Consider the following 25416-nt stretch of genomic DNA (forward strand, 5'->3'; position numbering starts at 1 on the left):
GACAAGAGTTCATTAATGCTCAAGAAGACAACAGGATGCATTAAGAGATGGGGGTGTAAACCTTTGAAAATGAAGCTGTGGTGTTTTTCTTGTTTTGTTCAAAGATCTTTTTTTTTATTATTATATTATTTATTTATTTTTTATTTCAGAAGCTACATATGAGATTTACTCATGTTCCAGAAGGCAAGTATAATTTGCCCTGATTAGCATATTCTCTTATTGCAACTCCTAATGCATTGTGTTTCCTTTTGGAGCATCACTGAATGTTTTCACCCTTTGTTATAGTCCCACAATTTTCCTTAGTGTGAAAAGATGGATCTCAAATGCTAAGAAGCAAAAAAAAAAAAAAAAAAAAAAAAAAAAAAAATCTGAAGCAGTTCACTCACGTACCTCAAAACACACAGGAGAGTGAATAATTTTAAGCTTCTGAAATTTTTTAAAAAATTCACTATTATTTTGTCATGTGGATGTTGTGTAAACATTTGTTATGTGAAATTGCTTTTTCAGGGCTGATCAAGTAAAAAAAAAAAAAAAAAAAAAAAAAAAAACTACATACATAAATATAAATAATGATCAATTTTATTTTGTTTATATTATACACATTTTAAATTAATGAATTAATGAATGCAACTATATAATTTGCATTAAAAACTGTATAAATTATGAGGCATACTGTGCTGATACAATTTATCAAGTGATAACTAATGTATATTAATTCAAGAATCTTAATTTGAAATTAAACGTACAGAGAACTAGAATTAGTATAAATAAAGAAATCAGTCTGCATTATGAGGTACCATAAAAAATATTACAAATTATAGCATAAATTAAATAACAGAAGTAAAAACTTTATTGCTTTCATTCACAAAATATATACATATGATAAATGACAATGTCAATATTGAGGAAAAGAGGGGTCTATCTTCTTAGCCCAGGCCATCAATCCGCCAGTGACGTCCTTCACAGTGATCTGCTCAATTTCTTGTCCAGACATTTTCTCCAGGAGCTGAACAGCCTTCTGGGAGTCATTCCCAAGTTTGCAAACCACAAATACTACAAGACAATAAAGGTAAACATACAGACAAAGTAAGCTTGGTCTCTCCAATCACACAGCATGCAAAGTAGATATTTTTTTCAAATAAAACACACATATCTAAAAGTTTGAAATAAAGGTGTTTTTTTTTTTATGTTTCTGCATTTCTTTGACCAAAATGCAGTATAAACAGTAGTAATATATATAAAAAAATGTTTAAATTATTATTATTTAAAAGAACTGTTATCTATTTGAATATACTGTAAAATGTAATTAATACCTGTGATCCAAACCCGAATTTTTATCAACCATGAAAAATGTAATATTTATGTGGACACTGTGACACACTACCATTAAGTTTTAAAAGTGACACTGACTACAAGTCTCAACATTTCTATTTCTACAGTTCTGTTAAAAGGTAATAATATTTCATAATATTACTGTTTTTACTGAATTTTCGATCAAATAAATGCTAATACTAAAATCTAAAAATACAAGACTCGAAAATAAATGATTATTCAATACTGGGCCAGCTGTTTCTGATGACTAAGCCATTTCAGTGTTGGAAAATAATTGCTTAGCAACTGCATCATCAGCACCTCATCGGCCATCCAAGAAAAGCGAGGTAGCTGGCAACACTGTGATCCAAATGCTTAATTAGCTTGAGAAAACTCAGATTAGGCCTCCTCTGTGCTCAGAATACTCAACTTGTCTAATGAAGGCTGGCTGTGGGCATCTGGCATACAGACAAGTGCTCACTGTGTATAAAGATAGGATCACTTAAGAACACAGCTCAACACAGGCCTGTGCATTTAGTATGCACTTATTTTTCAGAACCATGTTTGTCTGAGCAAAAAGAACTGAGAAGCAGGAGCATGGAGCGTTAAACACTGATTACAAAAAATGGCATGTAACAAAAATGATTTTTAAAATGGTTCTTACCTGGGACTTGAGATTTGATGTTCATCTGCTGTTTAAGGTCACTAATTGTATCTTTTAAAAGTGTGATGTCCTCAGCCTTTTTATTCTCTAAACTAGAAAGTGGAATGTCTGTCATGCAATGTAAGAAAATTAACAGAGGGAATTAAATAGATTTTTACATTTTCTTAAAACGGGTTTGTCGAAACGGCTTTTAGGCTTTTTCTCGCACTCGCACAGCATCCAACAAAATATCATATCAAATATTAAGACAGCAAGAAAATAATCACTAAATCCGCTCATTTTCCCACCAGCACAGGACTTAATTTTTTTCTTAAGGGGGCCAGGTTAAATTAAACATTGATCTCTTTAATCTAGGCATAAATAAACTACTTGTTAAATGTTAAAAATGCATTACCATATGCAAAAATGAACATGAAAAGTGTACAAAATAAGCATTTTTTTATTGTTAGTTCATGACACCTACATGCATTAGTTAATAATATTAACTAATCTTATTTGTAAAAGTATTAATTTAAGTAATTTAGTTCACAAAGTCATTTTATAAAATTGTTCAATCTTGGACAGAGGGAAAGAGGACGCGTGGTCAAAAAGTCACTATAGTAGGTGATCATTTTAATTCGTAATTAGTTGAGTATGTGTGCTGTGGCACAAAACATTTGTATAGCAACAGAGAAACGAGTGCCAAAATTTAGACTAATATATGAAATTTCATGCGTCATAAACATTACGCAATACATTTTTTTTAATAACAGTAACTGTTGCAGGACATTAATAAACAGTCCCTTACAGGAAAAACAAATGACTGTAACATGTTACTGTGTTCAGATGAGTGAATATGGAAAACATTCTACCTCTGACCTGTTAACACTTAGACTGTGCTTTTGTTTTTCTTATCTATAATTTAGTGATTTTAATCTGTCTTTCTGCTTTGGAAACCATGCAAAAACAAGCTATGCAGTTTAAATTGTAGCATTTATATACTATATCTTTTTGTCACACAGTATTTTGAATATATATATATATATATATAGCACATCAATATTGGCTGAGAAGTTATCCCTCAAAAGTCATGTGAAAACCACTAAATAGTCTTTATGAATGAGTCACTGAATCATTGACTCACTTGATTCATTCAAAAACAGATTCATTCAATAAGGAAACTCCGCTGTGTGTTGCTCAGAGATGCACAACAGTTCTGCTGTGGCTTTGATGAACTATTTTCATTTGCCAAATTAAGCAAAATGGACAATACTGACAATAGTGTGTATGAAATGCAACACATTTGTTTAGTTTTTGTTTATTAAACTATTGCATAACATCAATATCATATTTGCAATCGTGCATATACTCCGGGAAATACTGCACTATTGCTCGTGTGATATAAATATAACAGAGAAACCCATACAGGAGCATTTTTGCCCTTGTATCTTGAATTTTAGGGGTATGTAAGGCCGGTGACACACTGGATGCGTGGCGTAAGCGTCTCAGCTGCGTGGCGTGTCCGTTTTTATTTCGGCTCCCATGTTAACAGGTTAGAGCTTGCACACTGCCTGCGTGAGACGCGCGTCTCAGGGGCGGCTCGAGCCGCGCGTAAAACGCGTGCTTGCTAGAAATAGAACCGACGCCTATTTTTCACGCGACACGCAAGCGTGTTGGAAGCGTTTCCAGGCAAAACAGAATAGGAAAATATGTTTATATGTCATTTTGTACACAAATACATATTAATTAATGATATTTTGATGTTGGAAAGTTTATAGGTTGACATAAATTCAGATATATATGTAATTTAAAAATAAAAAAATACATCATCTTAATACAAATTTTGGTTAGAGAAAACCTGAAACCCCCAAATTTATTGGTGACTTAAAAAAAAAATATCCCATTATTTTTGCCAGTAATTTCATGTCATTTTATTTTTTTAAACAATCGAGTCCTGGTGTCCAATACAGAGGTCATAGCATATAAAATATAAAAAAAAAATTCCCATTTGTTTCTTAATTTGATTACATGAAAAAAATAACACTACAATAACATAGTGTGTATTCTGAGTGACGGTCCAACATCAGGTAGGCTAAATAAGCTCTTTAAAATTACACAAATTTGTAAATGTTATTGAAATAAACAGACAGCCCACTTACCCATTTTTCGGATTTTGGAAGGTGTAGGTGTGTGAAAAAAGTTGAAAATGTTGTCGTGAAGACAAGAGCCTGGTCTGTCGGAGGCCTCCCTATGTCACCTACAGCAGCAGCAGCGCGCCAGCGCCGCGTCTGGCACGGTTCTGGTGTGTAAAGACACAGAAAACGAGACGCAGCCGCCACGCAGCTGACACGCATCAGAAACGCCACGCTCACGCCACGCATCCAGTGTGTCACCGGCCTAACTGCATTCTATGTCCTGCATCTGAGCCAGGGTCGGGTGCATTAAAGGTGTTAATAATTTTAACACATTTTTTCATAATTAATCAAACCAAATTAACATGTTTAATCTGCAGCCCTAATTATGAACATAAAATTCTATAGTGCAATGGTGACTCGCAAGTAGAGCTCATCTTATGTATATTTTAATATTGTAAATGTCTAATAATTTTTAAAGTGGGATCATGGGAAAGGATACGGATTGAGGTTGGCAGATGGCAAATGTCCACCTCTACTTTGGGTCGAACATCAAGGAGGAGATGAGGGCTTGAGCTGTCTATAATAGCTTTATACTCCTGCAGTGAAAGACAAATATATGTGTAACATTTGAGAAAGGAAAGTACACAGAAGTGCAAGGTGACAGATCAGATCTGCTTTATATAATGAGCAGCTGCACGCTTCCACAATGCTCGGTAATTAACTGGCTAACACAGAGCGGTTCTGCTAAAGATATAATCTAAACTACCAAATGGAAATTTAAACACCCCTCATTACATTCCTCTGCCTGCTCAGAATTATGACAAATCTCTGTATTACCTGCACAGAGACTCTCTGTTCTTTGGTTAGAAGATTCAGTCTTCGACACTGGAAATAGAATCAAACAGAAACAAGAGAGAATAAATCAGCACTGTTTTTCATTACACAACGTTTCAACCAAAACCACCACACGAATGCTGACGCCGCACTTTTCGAAGGCCGTGTGTGATTAGGTGCCCATCTTAGACTGTACTTTAAACCCTTATTTGGTTTTTGAGTTGATTTTTGACTTAACGGTGTTTGCTGTGGCCGCTATGCGAACGCAAGCAATTTTCTTTTTCTAAGTTTAATAATACTTACACTACCATTTAAATTTTTGGGAACAGTAAGATGTTTTTGAAAGCAGACAAAAACTCAACAAGCCTGTGTTGATTTGATCTTTGACAGTATTACAATTAAAAATACCTAAAATATTTTTAATGTACTATCATTTATATATTACATGCATTTACTTGAAACGGATATCTTATGTACCACTATCTTGTAAATGTCTTTTTCATTTTTATCAATTTAATGCATCGTTGCTGAATAAAAGTATAAACATATTTTTAGAAAATACCTTATAAAACTAACAAATTAATATAATTAAATTGATAATACTCACACTACCAGTCAAAGAAGTTTTGGATCAGCAAGATTTTAGAATACGTTTCTTATTTTCATCAAACAAAAAAAAAAAGTGATATTCTTCCACAGTATTTTGTATTGCTGGTAAATATATAAATCAAAATTAAGTGAATTTATGATTTGAAAAATGTCAACTATCAGCCAATGGGCTCCAAACATTTGTGAAAAAATCAACATAATTCAAGTTTTAAGTATAAACTCACTTAATTAAGTTCACATTCTAAAAATAGCTCAAGTAAACGTCTCTCAGTTAAAGGATGTTTAGATTTTTGTACTAGAAAAAAACAAGACAAAAAATACTGACAAATATATTCTTTTTTTTTCTCAATGCATGCAACATTTAATGTAAAATTAAGCTTATAATTTTCTGCTCCAATTTAAGACTTTTAAGACCTTTTTAAGACCCGCAGAAACCCTGTTTGTTGCATTTATTTGGAATATAAACCTTTCTTAATATTAGAAATGTTTTGTCATTTTGATCAATTTAACATATCCTTGGTAAACACAAGTATCAATTTTCAAAAAATACACTGACCAAAATTATAAACGCAACACTTTTGTTTTTGCCCCCATTTTTCATGAGCTGAACTCAGAGATCTAAGACTTTTTCTATGTACACAAAAGGACTATTTCTCTGAAATATTGTTCACAAATCTGTCTAAATCTGTGTTAGTGAGCACTTCTCCTTTGCTGAGATAATCCATCCACCTCACAGGTGTGGCATATCAAGATGCTGATTAGACAACATGATTATTGCACAGGTGTGCCTTAGGCTGGCCACAATAAAAGGCCACTCTAAAATGTGCATTTTTATCACACAGCACAATGCTACAGATGTCGCAAGTTTTGAGGGAGCGTGCAGTTGGCATGCTGACTGCAGGAATGTCCACCAGAGCTGTTGCCTGGGAATCGAGTGTTCATTTCTCTATCATAAGCCGTCTCCAAAGGCGTTTCAGAGAATTTGGCAGTACATCCAACCGGTCTCACAACCACAGACCACATGTAACCACACCAGCCCAGGACCTCCACATCCAGCATCTTCACCTCCAAGATCTTCTGAGACCAGCCACCCGGACAGCTGCTGCAACAATCGTTTTGCATAACCAAAGAATTTCTGCACAAACTGTCAGAAACCGTCTCAGAGAAGCTCATCTGCATGCTCTTCGTCCTCATTGGGGTCTCGACCTGACTGCAGTTTGTCGTCGTAAATGACTTGAGTGCAGCTTGATAATGCACGGCCCCATGTTGCAAGGATCTGTACACAATTCCTGGAAGCTGAAAACATCCCAGTTCTTGCATGGCCAGCATACTCACTGGACATGTCACCCATTGAGCATGTTTGGGATGCTCTGGATCGGCGTATACGACAGCGTGTTCCAGTTCCTGCCAATATCCAGCAACTTCGCACAGCTATTAAAGAGGAGTGGACCAACATTCCACAGGCCACAATCAACAACCTGATCAACTCTATGCGAAGGAGATGTGTTGCACTGCGTGAGGTAAATGGTGGTCACACCAGATACTGACTGGTTTTCGGACCCCCCAATACAGTAAAACTGCCCATTTTAGAGTGGTCTTTTATTGTGGCCAGCCTAAGGCACACCTTTGCATTAATACACCTGTAAGATGGATGGATTATCTCGGCAAAGGAGAAGTGCTCAGAACAATATTTGAGAGAAATAGACCTTTTATGTACATAGAAAAAGTCTTAGATCTTTCAGTTCAGCTCATGAAAAATGGAGGCAAAAACAAAAGTGTTGCGTTTATAATTTTGGTCAGTGTAAATAAATACATAAAACCAAATGATCCCTGACTTTTGATCAGTACAGCAGGTTTAGAGGTCTGTTAAAATTCAGTATGAGCAATAGAAATGGCAATTCTTACTTTAACAATCACCACTAAAACTCATAGTTGGAAATTTCTAACATAATTCTAAAAAGTTATGCTCAAAGCATGGTGCATGTGTCATTAATTAAATAAATGCCATTTTTTTTCAAAGCTTATGAGTAGCATGAAAGTAATGAAAGTAATGGTCTCTGCACAACAAACACTCTTCATAATAACTGTGTCGCAGTGACGCCTTGTGGACATTTAACCACAGCTGATTATTTTGGATCACTGACACATGCAGGAATGAATATAGGAAGGAAAGTGGGAGTTTTCCTCATCCTCAGACCTTATCCGTAGCAGCGGAGCCACAGAACTGCTCATAGTCCTGGAGCTCAGTCACCGTGGGCGTCTCTCCACACACCGCACACTCAGCCTGCTTGGGCCGCAGCCGTATGGAGCGGAAACGCCCCTCCTGACCATCAAACATCAACAGCTGCTTCTCAAATGAGGCTGAACTGACCGGTTAAGGAGTTATTTCATTATGTTATGCCTACAGTAATAGATGTGTTTAAATAAAAGCCATAATTGTTTCAGTTTAGAGTGTCATTAAGAGCAGAAAGGATACATCCTTGACCGGACGCAATTTTCAGAACTTCCAATGCTTGAAGGCAACCCATTATTCCAGGCACTGCACAATATCAAAACAAGTCATACTAAAGTCATACCTTCAATACAGAACCCTGCAACATTAACTGCATTCACTACAGAAGGATAATTCAGAGTCACTTTTTTTAAAGTCAGAAATAACTCAATAACAGTTCTTCAAGGTGAGATCTGCAGCAAAACAAGGAAATACCACTGCTTGCAATATAGGAACGGTATTGAAATTGCGGGTATGCAAAGGTTTTAAGCTCCAGTTTTATATAAATCAAATTTACAAAATCTATACAAAGTCAATTTCAAACTCCACTCATAAATTTCCTTAAATTAAACAATTACATCAAAACTAATAACAGATAGCATGCACAAAGTTTGAATGGCGTCTGGCTGAAATTATTAAATACAACTGTCGAGACGAAGAAGAAGAGGAAGAAGCAGCAAACTCTTAAACTACTGACCCACTCCCAGAACTCCTCCATCAGAGCAGTTTGTGACGGTCTCAGGAGGAGGTGGTTTGGGGTACAAACACCTGTAACATGGCCCTCCTCTATAGTTGTACACTGTGAGCTACATGGCAACAACAACAAAAAAAAGTTAAATGTGCAAAATTCCAAATTCACTGAAAAGACTTTTAGTGACCTTCCAGCAAATCCTGTATATATATATATATATATATATGTCTGTGTGTGTGTATGTATGTATGTATATATATATATATATATATATATATATATATATATATATATATATCTTTTAATTGCATTAAAATGCAAAATGCTTGAATTGCATTAATATTTAAATCTATTAAATACATCAGAAGTGACTCCTTTGAAATTGCAATGTTTTTGAAAGAAGTTTCTCATGCTCACCAAAGCTGCATTTATTTCATCAAATATACAGTAAATCAGCAATATTGTGAAATATTTTTTAGTTTAAAAATACAGCTTGCAAGCAGCAATTATAGTGTCATAGTGACACGCACTGCAGATTATGTTCATGATTTGACATGAAGTTTCAGTGCAATTGGCAGTAGTTTGGCAAGATACTATATAAAATATCAATGTTGTCAGTGATACCAATGATATCAGATTTCACGATAAGGTACACAGAAACGGCTTGAGATATATGAAAAATAAGTGTAGGAAGAGTTTGAAAAAGTAAGCTTTTGACACAAATGAAAATGGTGAACAGACAAAAATGGCTCCTTTTGAAAACATTAATCATTGGATTCTGTAAGACCAGAACAGAAAGAGATTCATAGTCGTCAGATAAAATTCACTAAAGCAAATTGGATATATTATATATATATATATATATATATATATATATATTTGCAATTACTAGGTGGCCCAGGCCAAAAAAAGTTACTTTTTGATATTACTTGACCACTAGGCGGCACTGTTCCAAAATTGGGCAAGTGTCCTCAAATCATGGTTGTAATGGCAGGTAGATGTTTCATCACAACATGCCAATGCAGTGTGGAATTATAGCATTATAGCTAATATCCATTTTGGTGTGCCTGTTGTTGAATTCTTTGATGCACTATAAAAGAACATGGTATATTGCTAACTTTTTGCTTGCGCAGTCTGAATATGATTCAAGCTAATTTTGGTGGAATATTGGCAAACCAAAAAAGTAAGTTTTTCACAAAATTTTGATTTCAGAAAATTGAATGTAATCACACTATATAAAGCATCAAAAGAAGTGTCATTTATTTTAAATAAAGATATTTTTATCCAAATTGTTTGACATTGATTATACAAAACAATTCACAAAAGTAACCTGTTCCAAAACAAAACAAAACAAAAAAGTATTGCTCCACTATTATTCCATGTGGATTATGTGGTTACACCTGTACAAACACCTGTAAACTTCAGGGAAACTGACTTCACTTAAATTCACTGAAAATGATCTGTACCTGTACAACTGACTTTCTTCCTGTAGAACAAAAATAAAAATATTTTGAAGAATGCTGGGAACCAAACAACGTTGCAGCCCATTTACTTCCATTGTACAGACAAAAAATAAATAAATACATAAAACTCAAAATATCTTATTTTATGTTCCACAGGGGAGAGAAAAAAAAAACTATGACAGAACTGTCAAATATTTGAAACCACTGTAAATGAAAACTTCAAATATGAACATAGAGCACACAGGCTGCCAGTTTGAATCAGATATTTAAAATAATAATAATAATAATAATACTCACCTGTCCTTCCATTCGTAAAGCGCTCGCTGACACTAAAGGCTTGCCGGTCAGAACACAGGCATCATTCACAAGGTAGCGTGTAGGAACGTTGTCTGAACAGTCTGCCACAATGTCATACATGAGGATGCAAAGTCAAGGTGTCAAATCAGTTTTGCACTGTATAGGACTTTGAAAAGTTCAAGATAAATCTATCAGCAGTAATTAGTGAGAGTGGATACTGTTGAATGAGTTGTATGGCATTCTCTCTGGAGAGCTGGAGGTGATATGGAACACAGTGAACAGAGGAGTTCAACCTGGAAGAGATCACAACCAGCCAACTCTCAGTCGTTTAACTCTTCTTTAATGGGGTTTTGTGAGTGAGTAGGACAGTACCTGCTGATGGCCTGGGCAGCAGACAGGGCTTTAGGCTGACCTTGAGTCAGTTCTGTATGAAGCACCTGTCTGTGCAGGTTACTCAACTCCACCACATCATAGTCCAACAGACCCAAACGTCCTGAAAACACACACCGCATTAATACTTACACAGTTACAGCTAGAGGCTAGAATGAGATTTGAAAGTTTGCACAGCACCCATTACGAAGAGCAGATTCAGTCTACATCTCTTCTACTTTAGCATTTAGACTGGTAACTCTGGTTTTGTATGTATTTCTTTTAAATGAAAATGTAAATGTAATTGTTAAATAAATAAATAAATAAATGTTTTTGAAACAAGTATCTTGTGCTCGCCAAGGCAAGACAGTAAAAACAGTAATATAATGAAATTTAAAACACCTGTTTTCTATTGGAATACACTGTAAAATGTAATTTATTCCTGTGATCAGTGCTGAATTTTCTTCAGTGTCACATGATTCTTCTGAAATCATTCTAATATGCTGACTGGCTGGTCAAGACATATTTCTTATTATTATCAATGCTGAAATCAGTTTCTGTTTTTTTTTTCAAGATGAATAAAAAGGTAAAAAATAACAACTTATTTGAAATACACATGTTTTGTAACAATGTAAAGAATTCCCTGTCCCTTTTGAATCAATTTAATTAATAGTAGTAAATATAGTAAATATAGTATTACTATTATTATTATATTATTATTATTATTATTATTATTATTGATTGTATAGACAAACTTTTAAATAACAGTATATGTAACAACAGACATACACAAACTCTTTTAGTTGTACGGCCACTAACAGCCAGTGAAACTTACACTTACAGATGAACTCATATATTTACCAGTACTATGTACATATTTAACACACATATGGTCACTTTACCTATTCCAGCTGCGGCGAGATACTGCGCAAGAGGACAGCCTAAACCTCCACATCCCACAACAAGAACAGATATATTACTTAGGGCAACCTGACCTGTGGTAAAAAAGAAATTTGCTTTTACAATGCATTCAGAAAAGAAAAGAAAAATTGTTGTATGTGAAAAAAAAAGTTAACCTTTAACACCCAGTTCTGGTAGGAGAAGCTGTCTGCTGTATCTCATGATGTCTTCATTGTTCAGTGTTGTGTTTGATTTCAGTGGTGAAAGATTGGTAACTTTCTCCTGTAACTCTCCTGTTAATATTGAGTTCCCCTGAAAAACAGGAGAGGCACGTTTTCAGTTTTCAGACAAGACATGCTCTGTTCTGACAAGGATTCCTATATATTTAACCATAATTATCCACAGTATGCCATTCCATGCCAGGGTACCTGGTACTGTCAACTCTTCTATCAATCTTTTATTATTATTATCATTCATGTTCCAATCTATGGTATGAAATCAAAAAGGTAACTGTTACAAAGCAGGAGCTTGACATTAGTCTTGTGCTTAAGGTCAAGAAACTACACTGTACAGTGTATGATTTATTTCAAATATTTCTACAAATACCCACTTTTTATTCTTTTTTTATTTGACATTTCATTCAATTTATTCCCTTAATATTTTAAAAATATATACTAATCAGCCTAAACCTAAAGAGAGAGAGCTAAAATAAAGACATAAAAGCACTAGTATGTATTTATTCAAATGTTACATTTGTTTTAAACAAAATGCATCTGCTAAATAATGATAAGATGGAAACACAGAGCTGGGGACAGATCAAACACACCATTCCCACGAAGAAAGTTACTAAATGTACTGTTCTGTTGGTGTCTTTGGGAAATAAGATGTGTGCATTTGTGGGTGGTTTGCAAGCTTTCACTCAACACAATAAAACATAATAAACTCTACCATCAAATACACCTTATTAAAAACATTAAATACCATAATACTAAAGAAAAACACACAAAGGCACCAATTTTTTAAAGAGATCGCCAAAATATTTGCAGCGAGTCAACAGAATAATGCAGACCTCCTCTAATTGTTTCTTCAAAAGCTTCTTCTTCAAAGCTGCAATCTCTTTCTCTTTTTCCAAGAGCTGTGTTTTCAAACTTAAAACTGTATCATCCATCACGAAAAATCACCTCGATATCAATTTATTATTAACAAGCAGTTATTGTGACTAGCAATTGTAAGTATAACGTCTGAAAGAATACCACAAACAGCATTAAAAATCTCACTGTAGTAGACTTCCGGGTTTGCACGCGTGTGCGACCACGTGTAGCGCACGTACTACGGGATTACGACACATCCAATCGTAATATGCACTACCCACAGATAATATAATAGATTGAATAACCCACTCAACGTCATTACATTTATTTGGAAAAGACTACTGAATGTTAAATGGTTTCAAACCGAAACATTGAGAAAATGAATGAGATAACAACTGCTCTTTTAACCCTATATATTTTGATTCAGGCGAACTGTCCCCTATGGGTGAAAAATGGTCAACCGCATCACTAGATTCTTTAACATACTAACATTCTTTAAATAACAATAATTAAAAAAAAGATTAAACAACAACAAATTCGAATTCATTTGTGCTTTTACTATCACTTTAAGCCATATCTTGAAACCTACCTTATAAACTTGTTTATGTTTTGTTTTTTTTGTTTTTTTTTTTTTTGTTTTTTTGGTCTTACAGACTGCAACTCACTATTAAATAAATAGTTTGTTTATTTAAGGGCAGGAAAATGAGGCGAGGTCAGAACTCCTGCTTGCAAACAGCTGTCTCTTTGTGCCGAATCTAGTGGTCAATCATGAATATTAATAAAGCCTCGCTGACGTTGCTTGGTAACCTTCTTTGAGCGCCCAGTGTTGTTACGTGATTAATATTCATGAGCCAAGCCCTCATCTTAGCAATGTCCGTCTTTCAGCGAATCAGTTTGCCGAGCGTCACGGAATGTTATTCATATTCATGAGTCAGGCCGTCGCCATAGTAGGATTTGTAAATTGTTCTCTCACATGATCCGAGTTGGCCGGAGTCTGGGAGACCGTCGAGCGGACAGAACGGAGGAGATGGCCGAACGACGCTGGACCACGAGTCTGCTGGCTCTGATTGGCATCCTAGCGACGCTGACGAGCTGCGATACCGTTCCGTGGCAGGAGGAAAAGGTATCAGCCTTTACACAACTGATGCTTTTTAAAAAAAAAATCATTTGAAGCAATTCCTTACCAGCTTCTGAGAAATGTTGTGTTAGAATTATTTATTTTCAACATATTTTATAATGCTTCTCATGAAAGGAGAGAGAGACTTGCTGCCTTAAAATGTCTTTAGAATTAAACAGGGAATTTCTGTCTATTTTTAATACATAACATAATGTAAGCATAATGATTTCTATTCTTTATTTATTCATGCATTCATTCGTATTTGTGTTGTATGTCCTCTTTTTTATTTCAAATTTCCAATTGAGGCTTGAACTGACAGAGGAAACTAAGCTTCATTTGCTTCGTGACTTTACAAGTAGATGACTGGTCACTTACATCTTTAGACTTCAGTTCATGTTGCTCAGTCTGTCTCCCATTGTCTAGTTGCTATGGGAGCAGGATCCCCATCATTGATCCACCAGTAGGAGATCTTAATATTTATAGATTGTCTCTCTATAGAACTAAACCCATTTGTTCTGTTCTGAAGATCTGCATTTTGGGGAAATGTTTTATCCACGTTTGTATGGTGCTGCTGTTGTACTAAAAATGGGTTTCGGCATGTTTTCAGAAAACTGAAAAGGACAAGTGACAGTGGGAATATATTTAGAAAATACTGTAGAGTATTATATTTATACAAAAATCTTACAAGCCACATTGTGGAATAGAATCTCATATAATTTTATTTTTCACCACCATGTTTACTTTTGAGTGTTGTCTTCAAGTTGATATATCACAATGTTTAAAATGTATCTAATCTTATCTGCCAGATGGATTCTCCTCTCTGTCGTTCATATCAAGCTACAGTCATTAAGTGGCGTAAACAAGACACGTAGAGTCAATAATCACAGCACAGGATGAACTGGACTTTGACACCAAAAAAAAAACAAAACAAATAGGCTTAGTTATCAGAAGATCAATATCATGTTTAAAGCAGAAGTAGTTTGATTAGCTGTCTTCTGTCCATTTTAAAATTGTTATTCATGAAAGAATATATAATCACAAGCTTTTCAGACTGTTCAGATATCCTCTATGAATGTCGTCCAGCTGTGTTTCCCGCTCTTAAATGTCATTTCAAACCTTCTGTTGGCATGTAGTTCGAACACATAATTATCCTCTAGACATATGCAGTGTATAATTTGTCATTCAAACAAGACTGTACTAGTTTGGTTGCAACATTGCCATTAAGCAAGAGTATAATCATCATGTTTGTCTGACTGTAATAGCAGTCACTGTATGACAATTGCATGTATTGCAAGTCAGGAATTTTCTTCAGCTTTGAAAATGGAGTAAGAGTAGACTTTTGGACATGATTCATTATGGGTGAATAAAGAACTTCACAAATCAGATTCATTGAAGATGTCTCTTAAAGAGGTATTCAGCATACTGTATATGCCATCCCAGATATATTTGACCTTTTTTTCTTTAAAGGAACCCCAGGTATTAAGACTTATGCATGGCTTAATAAAACGTAAAACCCATAGAAGATTTACATTATGTTAAAAATGTCAGCGGCTATTTGCATTAAGCATAAATAGTGCTAGAGGCTATTTACACTAAGTGTAAATAGCAATGAATTCTATTTACACTAAGTAAAAATAGCAGTATTGTAGTACATTATAAAACAGTATGGAGCAATAACACATTGTGCATAAATTATAATTTTAATTCAAATTGTTAACTAGATGCCACCTTTTTGGGACAATAAAGCCGTCCCTACACCCTAATAGTACCCAATAATGTTTTTTTCAACTTTTAAATTAGTTCCTTCATTTTTATTAAAAATAAATGCCTTTCCGATGTGATATGAGATTTGAAAAGGGAGAAAAAAAGTATGGCAAAAGTCAAATTCGAACCCGGGTCGATCACCTTAAAACGACTACAGCACGCACTTTACCATCTACACCACTGGAGCTGTTGTTAGACTGTTTGCCCTTTGTAGTGTCGACTAGCCCAATCACACATTGTTGGGTGGAGTTAGTGTAAATAGCCTCTGCCAACAAGGCCAGCTGTTTGCACTTAGTGTAATAGATACTCCGTATAAAAAAAAAAATGCACATCCTTTTTTAACATATTTTGGACTATGGGGGGCGCCATTATTTCGATAACGTGAAATGGCTGCACTTGGTGAAAAACTCTGAATACACAGGAATAGTGATACGATTCTATGTTGTGCGGCTTTTGGTTGTAATTTTCAGTCGAAGAGCAACAAGAAAAGCGATGTAAGTCTTTATTGGTTTTCTTAGTGATGAGAAGAGGAGAAAAAGAATGGGAAGATGCTTGTGGACGATTAAGACTTCCTATAGACCCACGTCTTTGTTTTCTCCACTTTAGACCTGATGCCTTTAAAGCTTTTAGTAGACCACAACTACTGAAAGACCTTACAAACGGCAGAGACAAGAAATGCTAGATGCCATCCTGGCGGGATGAAAACGTGTTGGCGCTTCTCATTACTCTGCCGCCAATGAAGGAGTTTCTCAGTGCAGATTTCACTCCATGTCCCTCGTAATATCACTAATATCGTAATATCACTTGCATCAATTAGCGCGAGAGCGATATTCCGAAACAGTGCAGATGGGAGGGGAAATTTCTGCAGGTGATTTACTAACAATGTGCAAATTAAAGAACACAGACGCAACATCTCATTTACATATCGATTTACGCAGTATACAAAGCACAGCAATATTATTTAGAAAAATAATAAATCTCTACGAGTCCATATAATGCAAGTGAATGGCTGCCCAAATGTTGATGTTAATGTCAAATTTAACTTTAGTCTGTGAATTCAGTCTGTGTGGGGATTTTACATAGTTAGGCCATTAGGTAGTGAATATGTAAATGAGTCATTGAATGATTCACTTAATTGATTTGTTTGGAACACTAATTCATTCAGGAATGACGTAGCACTAGTGTGTGTTGCTCAGGGATGCAAACAAACAAAAACAACTGGTCTCTAAAATAAATTACTAACCTTTATGTTTATTGAAGTGCTGTATTAAAGCAATAGCAGATTTACGGTCATGCACACAATCATTTCCTGCCAGTGAATCAGAGCTATGCTAAAATTTGTAACAAAATTAGGTATGTTTACATGCACTAATTTTTGTCAATCCGAATGAATGCAATCCATTTTTAGATTCAGAAATTTCTATTTATAGAAACCCTAAACTTTGCAATCCGACCACCCATTTTTGTTTACCTTAATTAATTACCTTTAAGGAAACATCTGAAATATGTCAGAAAAGTTTTTTTTTTTTTTTTTGCAGATATTTAGTAAATATTCAGCTTTCTTCACTGACGAGTTTGTAAAACATGCACATTCGTAAGAAGTAAATTGTATTAAACAGAAATCTTATTATAATATGTAATCTATAATATGTAATCTTATATATTAAACATGCATCAAGGCACTGTGCATGCGGACATGGTATTTGTCAATCCAGCTGAGAAGATTCTAACATTTACATACTAACAGCTGCGTTGTTGTGATTTACACTGAGACGATAATAGTATCATGTTAAAAAACGTGCACTTTGAAACCCATTTTCAAAAGCACCTAAAATGCTGTTGTCTCATAAATAAATGGCCAAAATGCATAAAACAGTTTTCTCTTTTTAGATAAAAATGGTGTTATGTAAACATCCCTTCAATTTTTTCTTATTCATATGATTATTTCTACACCACTCCTTGCACTTCAATCAGAATTTCATTTGCATTGAGCTCAGAAGGCTTTTCAATCTGATTGATTCATCATTTCGATTACTAATGGTAATCAAAGAGATTAACAATTACTAAGCAGTAAACAGAGGGAATATTATAAAATACAGTAGATATACACAAACATACACAAAAGGAGTGCTGTAGTTGAAAATACTATGAAAAGATGGACCATATTTTTGGACATGGTCTTGGTCTTGGTCTTGTCATGGCCCCAGGAGCATGTTAACTTGGACTCAGACTTGTGACACAAAAGTATGAATACCCCACTGTTAAATAAATGAATGTATAAAGATTTTTGTTATTGCTTTTCACTTCAGCTGAAACATGAAGCAACCACACTGAGCTCCAGTGAACTGAGCAGTGTCGTATCTCGTACCGATCTGGACCGGATGTGGCAGAAAGACCTGAAGCCCATGCTTGTTGTGCGCTATCCTGGTTCAACTGGAAGCCAAAATGTTCAGCAGGTCAGTGTGTGTTTGTGTATGAAATCTACTGTTTAAATGTGACAGTGTGTTCAGTGTCCGAATTTCTCTCTCTTTAGCATATTAAATCGACCCTCGGCTTGATGACCGCGGGATGGGAAGTGACAGAGGATGCCTTCTATGCTCATACGCCTTATGGCCAACTTCCATTTACCAACATAATTGCAACTCTCAACCCTGCTGCAAAGCGTCAGCTGGTTCTGGGCTGCCACTTTGACTCCAAATACTACCCTCCACAGTGGGACGGCCGCGAATTTCTCGGGGCAACAGATTCTGCTGTTCCCTGCTCTATGATTCTGGAACTGGCTAGAGCCCAAGATGACGAACTAAAGACCCTGAAGGTATGGCAGTGCACACAGGAACTAGGGGTGGGTCGTCACGGTTGAACAACTAACTACTTCATTAGTAGCTGATTCAGATTTTTCTCAAATATTTGTTTTTAGTTTTAACAGATGTGCTTTTATGATGGTGTGCTTTGCTTTAGCTGTGGGACTTTCACAGTTAAAATTGATTGGAAAATTCCCCTTTAAAGCACTGCCTCTATAGCCATAACCTTGAGCATTGAATGATGTTTTGAATAGCTTTATACCATTGTTTGAAGCAACTGTATGTTATGTACATTTTTATATATAGTTTCTTCTTTAAATATAAAAAAGTAAAAATGTAAAAATTAAAACAATGAGGAAAAAAACTTAAGATAACCTGTAGGAAAAATACACACACTCTTTCTCTCTCACACACACCCACACATCTTAAAGGAGAAGTCCACTTTCAGAACAACAATTTACAAAAAATGTACTCACCCCCTTGTCATCCAAGATGTTCATGTCTTTCTGTCCTCAGTCGTGAAGAAATTGTGTTTTTTGAGGAAAACATTTCAGGACTTTTCTCCATATAATGGACTTCACTGGTGCCCCAATTGAACTTCCAAAATGCAGTTTAAATGCAGCTGCAAAGGGCTCTAAATGATCCCAGCTGAGGAAGAAGGGTTCTATCTAGTGAAACGATCTGTCATTTTTTTTTTCGAAAATAAACATTTGTTTACTTTTAAAGCACAAAAGCTTGTGTAGCACTAGCTCTGGGATGTGTATCCACGACACTACGTACTGTTGAATCAAGTCAAAGGTCACGCAGAACGTAGGTGGAACTACAGACCCAGTGTTTACAAAGCGAACAGGCAAAGACTAAGAAAGTGCAAGGAAGTCAAACGCTGTTTACAAACAAAAAGGTACAACGATGTCGGACGATTCTGAAGTTGTAGGGAAAAATGAGATTTTTGCCTTTTTGAGCCGGAGTACACAGACAATGAACTTACACATGATTCGTAGTGTCATGGATGCGCATCCCAGAGCCTGTGCTACACAACCTTTTGTGCTTAAAAAGTATACATAAGTATATTTTTGGAAAAAATGGCAGATTGTTTCGCTAGATTAGACCCTTCTTCCCCAGCTGGGATCGTTTAGAGCCCTTTGAAGCTGCATTTAAAGGGGTCATCGGATGCCCATTTTCCACAAGTTGATATGATTCTTTAGGGTCTTAATGAAAAGTCTCTAATATACTTTGATTAAAAATTCTCAGTGGTTGTGTAAAGCAACACCCTTTTTACCTTGTCAAAATCAGCTCTGCAAAAATCATCTCATTCTGATGGATTGTTCCTTTAAATGCAAATGAGCTCTGCTCGCCCCGCCCCCTCTTCTCTCTGTGGAGTGATGTACATACACTGCCAAAACACATTAATGTTCAAACAACATGAAAAAGCGAACTTTGCATTTGATGACCCCTTTAAACTACATTTTGGAAGTTCAAAATCGGGGCACAATTGAAGTCCATTATATGGAGAAAAATCCTCAAATGTTTTCCTCAAAAACCATAATTTCTTCACGACTGAAAACAGATAGACATGAACATCTTGGATGACAAGGGGGTGAGTAAATTATTTGTAAATTGTTGTTTTGGAAGTTCTCCTTTAAGAAAGCAGAATAATGTAAGTGGATTTTTTTGTGCCTTAGAACGATTACATAATTGTGGCATCTGTAATTGTAATCACGATTAGAAATTTGACTAATTGTGCACCCCTAGATTATGATATGCAAAACTCTAAAAATGTACCTATATATCCAATTTACTGCAATTTCCAGCTGAAATGGACACCATAATAATCATTCTCCAAAGCCACGCCTCCTGCAAAACACATGAATGTGCAAAGCGTAAAGGCACGATGAGAGATTGAATGGTTTGGGAGTAATAACACAGTGTCTCTGCAATCAGACTCATGTCTGCTTTTAGCTCTTGCTGAAATAAATACCTTAAGACCACTTGGGGGTGTCTCAATCAGTCTGAATCAGTATATCGTGTACATGTTTCCAGTTACTGCTAAGTAGGCTACCCTAACTCACTGCACATTCACTCAAATTCCGGCGACATGACTAGGTACAACTTCAACCGACAACATTGTAGAACGTCTCTGCTGGAATTAATCAACAACAGGCAGGACCAATTTATTTTTTGTATTATTTTTTATTCTCTTCAAGGGGAGACACTTTCATGTTTGAGATTTTGGGCTTTTTGGTTCTTTATAAAGTGTTTTTTTTCAGACTAGTGGAAAAAAAAAAACATCCAAAAAACATTTACTACAATATTAACATTTTATTCCCGACAAAAAGTAAAAATATATTTTCTGTTTGTTCTAAGTATTTTCTGAATTATGGTGTTGCAAAAATGAAACCTAAAAAATGTTTGACTCTAATATGTCAGAAAAAGAAAAATAAACAAGAATTTTGAAACTGACTTCATCCAGTGTTTAGATTTTCGTACTAGACATTTATGCAAATTAGCACAGATTTCATTAAAAAATGTCTTATTGGCATATTTAACCCTAAAATTTTAGAAAACCTGAAATACAAAAAATGCCTGCAATTATCAGTGTAATCAACATATCAACTAGCGATGTGTGTTTATGCTGAAATATACTAAAAGCACAGTTTTATGTTTCGCACTTCAGAAATATAATGTAAGGAAGGAAGCATAGTGAGCATCGATGCTCAGGCTTTTGTGTGGTTGCTTGAATGTGACAATGTAGTTGCTAAGTTGCTTTCAGTGGTTGCAATGGCTTTTCTGTGCTGGTACTAGGGTGCTCTAGGGGGTTTCTAGGTTGAGAGAAACCTTATCCTGTCATATAGTTATATAGATATTGGTTAATTTTTTTCAAAATCCCTAACCAGTTTTTTTTTTTTTTTTTCAGAAAAAGTAAAAACCGCTCCTGTCATGTTCTGCCTTCATATAAAAAAACTTAAGTTTTTCTAAAGTCCTTGCTAAAAAAAAGTTGTTAGTCTTGTAAATGAATCAGCTTCTGTATAATCAGGCGAGCTGCTGCTGAAATGGCAGTAGTTTTGGGTTATCAAAGAAGATTATCAGTAAAAAGAGAAAACAATTGAAAGAAAACTATACAGGAAGCTTTATTTAATTGAATTGTTGTTTTGTTAATAACTATGTTATACCATTACAAATCTCTCTTTTTCAGTTGGTAGCGGAACTTTAATTTTGTGGGATTCATTTTGCATTTACATATCAAATGATATTATTTGTGCTGCATTCTGTATTGTCACAGGTAGATGGCAGCATGTGTGTGTTTTTCTCTTTCTCACAGGACTCTGGGTCAGATCTGTCACTTCAGCTATTCTTCTTTGATGGAGAGGAGGCTCTTTACCAGTGGACCTCTGAAGACTCTCTCTACGGCTCCCGTCATTTAGCCCATAAAATGGCAACAACAGCACATCCACCGGAAGCCACCAACACCAGCCAGCTCGATGGCATTGTACAGTTCTCTCACAAACAATGATTAATACATGAATATAGTTGATAATCAGCCAGACTAATCTTAAAATCACTTACTGCACCCTACTTATTGTTAGAAAAATGTTTCCTGTTACTATTAATGGATACTATTCTTATTCATTTACTCATCCTTGTGTTATTCCACGAATAACAAAATTCAATATTTTGGCCTGTCACAGGTACTATTAAGATTTCTAAATTTTTTGTGAGGAACACACTTATATGTGACCTTAGAGCAGAAAACTAGTCTTAAGTAGCACTGTGACATTTGTAGCAATAGCCAAAAATACATTGTGTTGGTCAAAATTATTAATTTTTCTTTTATGCCAAAATTCTTTAGGATACTAAGTAAAGATCATGTTTAGATATTTTGTAAATTTCCTACCATAAATATATCAAAACTTAATTTTTGATTAGTAATATGCATTTCTAAGAACTTAATTTGGACAAATTTAAAGGTGATTTGCTCAATATTTTGATTTTTTTTGGTTTTTGGTTTGTTTGTTTTTTTCAGATTCCAGACATTTAAATAGTTTTATCTCGGCCAACTATTGTCCTGTCGTAACAAACCATACATCAATGGAAAGCTTATTTATTCCTTATGATGTATACATCTTCAAAAAATTTAAACAGTTGACCCTTATGACTGGTTTTGTGGTCAAGGTTCACATATATAATTTGTTATTCACTGATTTCTCTTGGTTTCTCATACTCTGCTATTTTACTGCTGTGTTATCAAGAAATATATGTTAGATGCAAATGTACACCATTCACCATTACTATAGTATTTGAATATAGAATATAGAGTTCTGAATTATGTTATATATGCAAATGGACAGTCATATACACTCTCAGGAAGAAGGTACACAATCTGTCACTGGGGTAGTACTTTTTCAAAATGTACACTTTTGTACCTTATTACACCTAAATTGTGCATACTAGTGCCTTATGGACTGGCTTCATAGACAGGGCTTAGATTAAATTAGTATTAGGTCATAGTTCAATTAGGACATTAAAGTAATTTTTATAAACATGCCTAAAAAAAAAAAAAAAAAAACATTACTGGTGTGCATCTTGAGACAAAACAGGGGCACTGTCATATTTCAAAATCAATCAGTGCAAATTTCTTTTAGGTGAAACAGCTCAGACTTACATTTTAGTCTTGGACTAGGCTTAAGCCATGTCTGTGAAACTGGGGGTATAGATACTAAATAGTACCTGAAGTATACATATTAGAACCTAAATGGTATTGAGTTATAATGGTACATATACTATATTAGTAAGTGAATGTAAGGTTAAAGAATATGAATGCAAGCAAACATTTACAAAAAATGATTTAGTCTTGAATTGGTAATTCATTTGATTTCTCACCAGGATTTGTTTGTTCTCCTGGATTTGATTGGAGGTCCTAATCCTCGCTTCGGTAACCAGTTCTCCAGTACGACCCGATGGCTTTCCAGACTACAAAATATTGGTTAGTATTTCTCTGTTCTGTTTGATAACTGTGATAACACTGCCATTCAACAAATTGGAGTGAGATTTAAAAAAAGAAGAAGGAATAAATTAAATTTCATTTAGCAAGGATGCTTTAAATGAATAAAGAGTGATAGTAAAGACATATGTTAGAAAATATTTAAGAAGAAGAAGAAAGAGTAATTAGAAATGTTTCTTGAGCAGCAAATCAGCATATTAGAATGATTTTTTTTTTTCAGATTTCAGAACTACTTTTATTAGGAAAACCTTGTGAAAAAGAAGTACACTTTAGCATACGTTGTAATAAGAGTACTTATTGCGGAAGTAATATACTTAAAAATATACTGAAGTACAAATTTGATTTAATAGGAATTTCATAGTTTTGGTCTTTTTATTGCATGTGATTTGCAATTAGAAAATGTATTTTATTTTAAATGGTAACACTTTTTTTTTTTTTTACAGTGTGCTAGTTACATCACGTTACACATGCTTACTGTAGTAATAACAGTAAATTATGCCTAATTACATGCAAGTAACCTTAACGTAAACCCTAATCCTGACTTGAACTCCATAGTAATTGCATGTTAATTTATATTACTCAATACTTAATACTGTAACCATTTAAGTGTATGTTATATGCAATGTTATATGACCCATTTAGGTAGGACTTACATGTAATTTCATAATTACTTCTGTTGTCTTGGTTAAAGTGTACTGCCATTACTCAGTATTAACGTCTTCTTTATTGAACTGCTGTATAAAAGCATTATCACACAGCTGTGATTTCCTGTAGCCTATTAGTTCAGTCATCTCTGCATAGTCTCTGCAAAAGTCTTGAATACAGAATGTAATATTTTTTCAGATTGTTCTGTTGTTTACTGAAAACTGTTGCTTTTACATCTACACCAGTATAAGTCTAAAACACTGTTTAATGTAGCATTGACGTTTATAAAAACGATAAATGAAATAAATTTATGTTAAAAGAAAAAACTCTTTTTCCTATCTAGAGCGTCGGCTGCATGCACTCGGTCACCTAGAGAATCACCCTAATGAGGTTCAGTACTTCTGGCCTGGCTTGCACGTGGGTCTAATTCTGGATGACCACATACCATTTCTCAACCGAGGTAATAGACCCCTTTCTGAGATGATCAATATTTTTTTTTATAATTTAGCATTTAGGCCTTATGTATGTATTTCTCTGCATTTCTAGGGGTTCGGATTCTCCATCTCATTTCCACTCCTTTTCCTGCGGTGTGGCACACCTTCGACGACAACGAGGAGAACCTGGATCGAACCTCCATCAGCAATATCAACAAGATCCTGCAGATCTTTGTTCTTGAATACCTCAACAAGAAAAGTCAGAACCCTATCGCTGAAGCCTCGTAATGTTCCCAAAATATACCATCATTCAAAACTTTTTTCACACAATCAATTTTTCTCACACATTCACTGTTCATCTGTAAAGATTCTGTGAGATTATTCCAACTGGAGCGGCATGCTGTATGTCTGGACTGATAAAGTATCAAAAGACATTTAAGGGATCCCGGATCTGACTCGGTATACAGGGTTCGCTGTGTCGGCAACAGTGTTTTCTTTATATCCTCTGGCTTTCGAAGGCCCGTTTTATTTTGTAATCACTTACAAAATAAATGTTGGTACTCAATATATCTTATTTTTTTGCCTGTTATATAAATAATAGATTTTATAGTAGCCTTATACTTTGTAGCCTTTTTGACTTTAAATGTAAACTGTTTTATGGATCAACAAACATACTGTGTGAAGAATCATACCATTTTGTGACGCCTATGTGATTCTGCAAGCTGCTGCTATTGTCACGTGTTCCTCACGGCCCGGTGTGATCTGAAAGCTTTTAATGTAACTTTAAACATGTATCCTTTTCAAACAGCTGTTTATAATGTGAAACAGCTAATAAACAGTTTACAAAGCAGTGGTAAAACCAACCTTGGCTTCTAAGTGCTTTATTTAGTAATATAAAACTTTGCCCATGCATAAGGTTTACTGAACCAAGTTGATTCATGATTATTTCCAGTTTGTGTTTTAGGTTCTCCATCTGAAAACAGATATAGGCAGGAAGCTCTTAATGTCTATGTTTGTCTCTATCTTAGACTGCTTTTATCC

The 25416-nt window shown here is 35.0% G+C and overlaps 2 protein-coding genes across 2 annotated transcripts; one reads left to right on the forward strand and one right to left on the reverse strand.

Moving 5' to 3' along the window:
• Positions 1–827: 827 nt before the first annotated feature.
• Positions 828–12841, reverse strand: mocs3 (molybdenum cofactor synthesis 3). The gene is made up of 13 exons (XM_051134232.1): positions 12594–12841; positions 11701–11836; positions 11527–11619; positions 10628–10748; positions 10470–10548; positions 10256–10369; positions 8502–8610; positions 8009–8071; positions 7730–7893; positions 4927–4974; positions 4589–4685; positions 1976–2083; positions 828–1053 (listed from the first exon to the last, which is right to left on the reverse strand). Exons 1-13 carry the CDS (start codon positions 12690–12692, stop codon positions 896–898), a joined length of 1389 nt encoding a protein of 462 aa, XP_050990189.1. The 5' UTR covers positions 12693–12841; the 3' UTR covers positions 828–895.
• A 716-nt stretch (positions 12842–13557) lies between these two features.
• On the forward strand, positions 13558–25238 carry qpct (glutaminyl-peptide cyclotransferase). Its single transcript, XM_051133902.1, has 7 exons — positions 13558–13738; positions 17806–17952; positions 18030–18311; positions 21617–21784; positions 23179–23278; positions 24285–24401; positions 24488–25238. The coding sequence occupies exons 1-7, from the start codon at positions 13589–13591 to the stop codon at positions 24661–24663; spliced, it is 1140 nt and encodes a 379-aa protein (XP_050989859.1). The 5' UTR covers positions 13558–13588; the 3' UTR covers positions 24664–25238.
• The last annotated feature ends 178 nt before the right edge of the window (positions 25239–25416 follow it).

The sequence above is a fragment of the Labeo rohita genome, chromosome 17 (assembly GCF_022985175.1).
Source record: "Labeo rohita strain BAU-BD-2019 chromosome 17, IGBB_LRoh.1.0, whole genome shotgun sequence".
NCBI classification, from domain to species: domain Eukaryota; kingdom Metazoa; phylum Chordata; class Actinopteri; order Cypriniformes; family Cyprinidae; genus Labeo; species Labeo rohita.